Raw genomic sequence first — 2,112 nt, forward strand, 5'->3', positions numbered from 1 at the left:
TTGAATTCGAATCCAAATTCGAATTCGAAATTGTTACTGTTGTTGAAATTTGCGGCATGATAACTTTCCACAGTTGATGGTATGCATATCGTCGTTAGAAACTAATAAAATACTTTCTTGCCAGATTTGATCACCGATATTCAACAACTACGCGTAAACGATAATGAAGGACACGGGAAGGATCCTGGTCTTCGTAGCATTGATCGTTGCAACAGCGAGAAACGTTAGTGCAGTGGACGTCTTATCTATATCCCTTGGAGGAGGCTCGCACGGCCTTCCGTTTATGCAGACAGCGTAGCGGTAAGCGCATTCGGTGCGGTGGCCAAGGGGGTTTTGTTCTTGCTCTGCGGGGAATACGGGGCCTATTTCATCATCGTTGTCCAACGAGGCGCCGTCGATAATGACGGTGGGGGCAAGTTCCGTGGACCGAAGTTTTCCCGCGATTGTCGTCTTGGGAAACGGTCGCGCCTACCGTGGCGCATCTCTGTACACAGGAAAGCCTCTCGGAACAAAACCCCAATTTGGCGCTCGTGTACGGAGATTTCTGTTCGGATGGCTCTCTGGAACCCGAGATGGTCCGACGGAAAATCGTGGTCTCCGAACAAGGAATCACAGATAGAACCGAAAAGGGACAAGTGGTGGCCATGGCCGGAGGAATTGGCATGATACTACTCACTCCCGACGGAGGCGGAGAAGAACTCATAGCCGACGCGCACGTTTTGCCCGCTACGTATGTCGGTAACAAGGCCGCCAAAGCAATCAGAGATTACTTGAATTAAAACACAAGCCTTAGCCCAGTGGGAACAATTGTTTTCTGTGGCACCACTTACCACAAAGAAGAGGCGCCAATTCTGAGCTCCTTTACGCCCCGTGGTCCGAATTCCGTAAGCCCAGACATTCTGAAGCCCGATGTAATCGCCCCGGGGCTCAACATTGTAGCAGCTTGGCCCCTCAACATGAACCCCTCACGGCTGCCCTCTGATAAACGAAGAACAAAATTCAATCTCGACTCTGGCACTTCCATGTCCTGTCCCCATGTCAGTGGATTGGCTGCTCTGCTGAAAGCCGCGCATCCAGATTGGAGCCCGGCTGCTCTCAAGTTTGCCCTCATTACCACGGCTTATGTTACCAATAACAAGGAGAACCCTATAGCGGACGCCTCGTTACCAGGCTCCCCCGCCACTCCTTTGGACATGGGTGCGGGCACGTAAATCCTGAGAAAGCACCGGGGCTTGTCTACGATATCGGCACTGAAGATTACGTTAACTATCTTTGCAGCTTGAACTATTCGTCTTCCGAGATTGGTGTGCTGACAAAGACACGGGTTTCCTGTCCAATGCAAATTCCGAAGCCAGGCGATCTCAATTATCCTTCTTTTTCTGTGGTGTTTTACTCCTCTGGTAAAGCGTCTGCTACCTTCACAAGAAAGGTCACCAATGTGGGGCCTGATAATTCAACTTACTCTGTACAAGTTGTGGAGCCGTCGGGAGTGAAGGTGACTGTGAAGCCCAAAACATTGGTGTTCACTAAGAAGAATCAAAGACATCTGTATACTGTAAGCTTTGGTGTTGAGAAGTCCTCTGCCTCTGGAGCTTATGGTTCGATCACTTGGTCGTCTGGCGTCTATACGGTTCGGAGCCCGGTCGCTGTTATATGGGTGGATCGATCATTAAGCTTCCGGGATGATGACAGCCTGGTCGCTTAGATATTTAGATATTGTTGTTTATCTCCCTCACTCTCATGGCTACCTACCTGTAGTAAGTACTGCATCATATGGAAAATAACCTAATAAAAAACACTTATTGGACGATTTATATGGGTTATAACAGCATGAATATATTCATTAGAAGATGTTAATGTAGGTAACACATAATATACTAGTATATTTTAATAAACTTGTATTAGTATTTGTACTTAATGTTGTAAAGGAAATACTGTAAGGCATATAGTATGGAAGAATAGCTACATGTGAATGGGCATTGTTGAAAGCAAAGGTAGATGATAATGAGTTTCAATTGAAATTGTTAGGTTTTATTGTAAATAAAATTAATGTGTAGAAGAATAGTGACTTGTGAATGGACATTGTTGAAAGCAAGGGGTGGATCAATTTGA

At 46.3% G+C, this 2,112-nt stretch overlaps 1 protein-coding gene across 1 annotated transcript; it reads left to right on the forward strand.

Moving 5' to 3' along the window:
* The first annotated feature begins 1,336 nt into the window (after nt 1–1,336).
* On the forward strand, nt 1,337–1,705 carry LOC149195895 (subtilisin-like protease SBT1.1). Its single transcript, XM_089408055.1, has one exon. The coding sequence runs from the start codon at nt 1,337–1,339 to the stop codon at nt 1,703–1,705; it is 369 nt and encodes a 122-aa protein (XP_089264181.1).
* The last annotated feature ends 407 nt before the right edge of the window (nt 1,706–2,112 follow it).

The sequence above is a fragment of the Pinus tabuliformis genome, chromosome 2_2 (genome assembly GCF_031772625.1).
Source record: "Pinus tabuliformis cultivar Carrire ecotype Pingquan chromosome 2_2, CPIR1, whole genome shotgun sequence".
Lineage (NCBI taxonomy): Eukaryota > Viridiplantae > Streptophyta > Pinopsida > Pinales > Pinaceae > Pinus > Pinus tabuliformis.

What these genes read in the sequence shown, in the direction of transcription:
- LOC149195895 (XM_089408055.1), top strand. Translation starts at nt 1,337, where the DNA reads ATGCAAATTCCGAAGCCAGGCGATCTCAATTATCCTTCTTTTTCTGTG.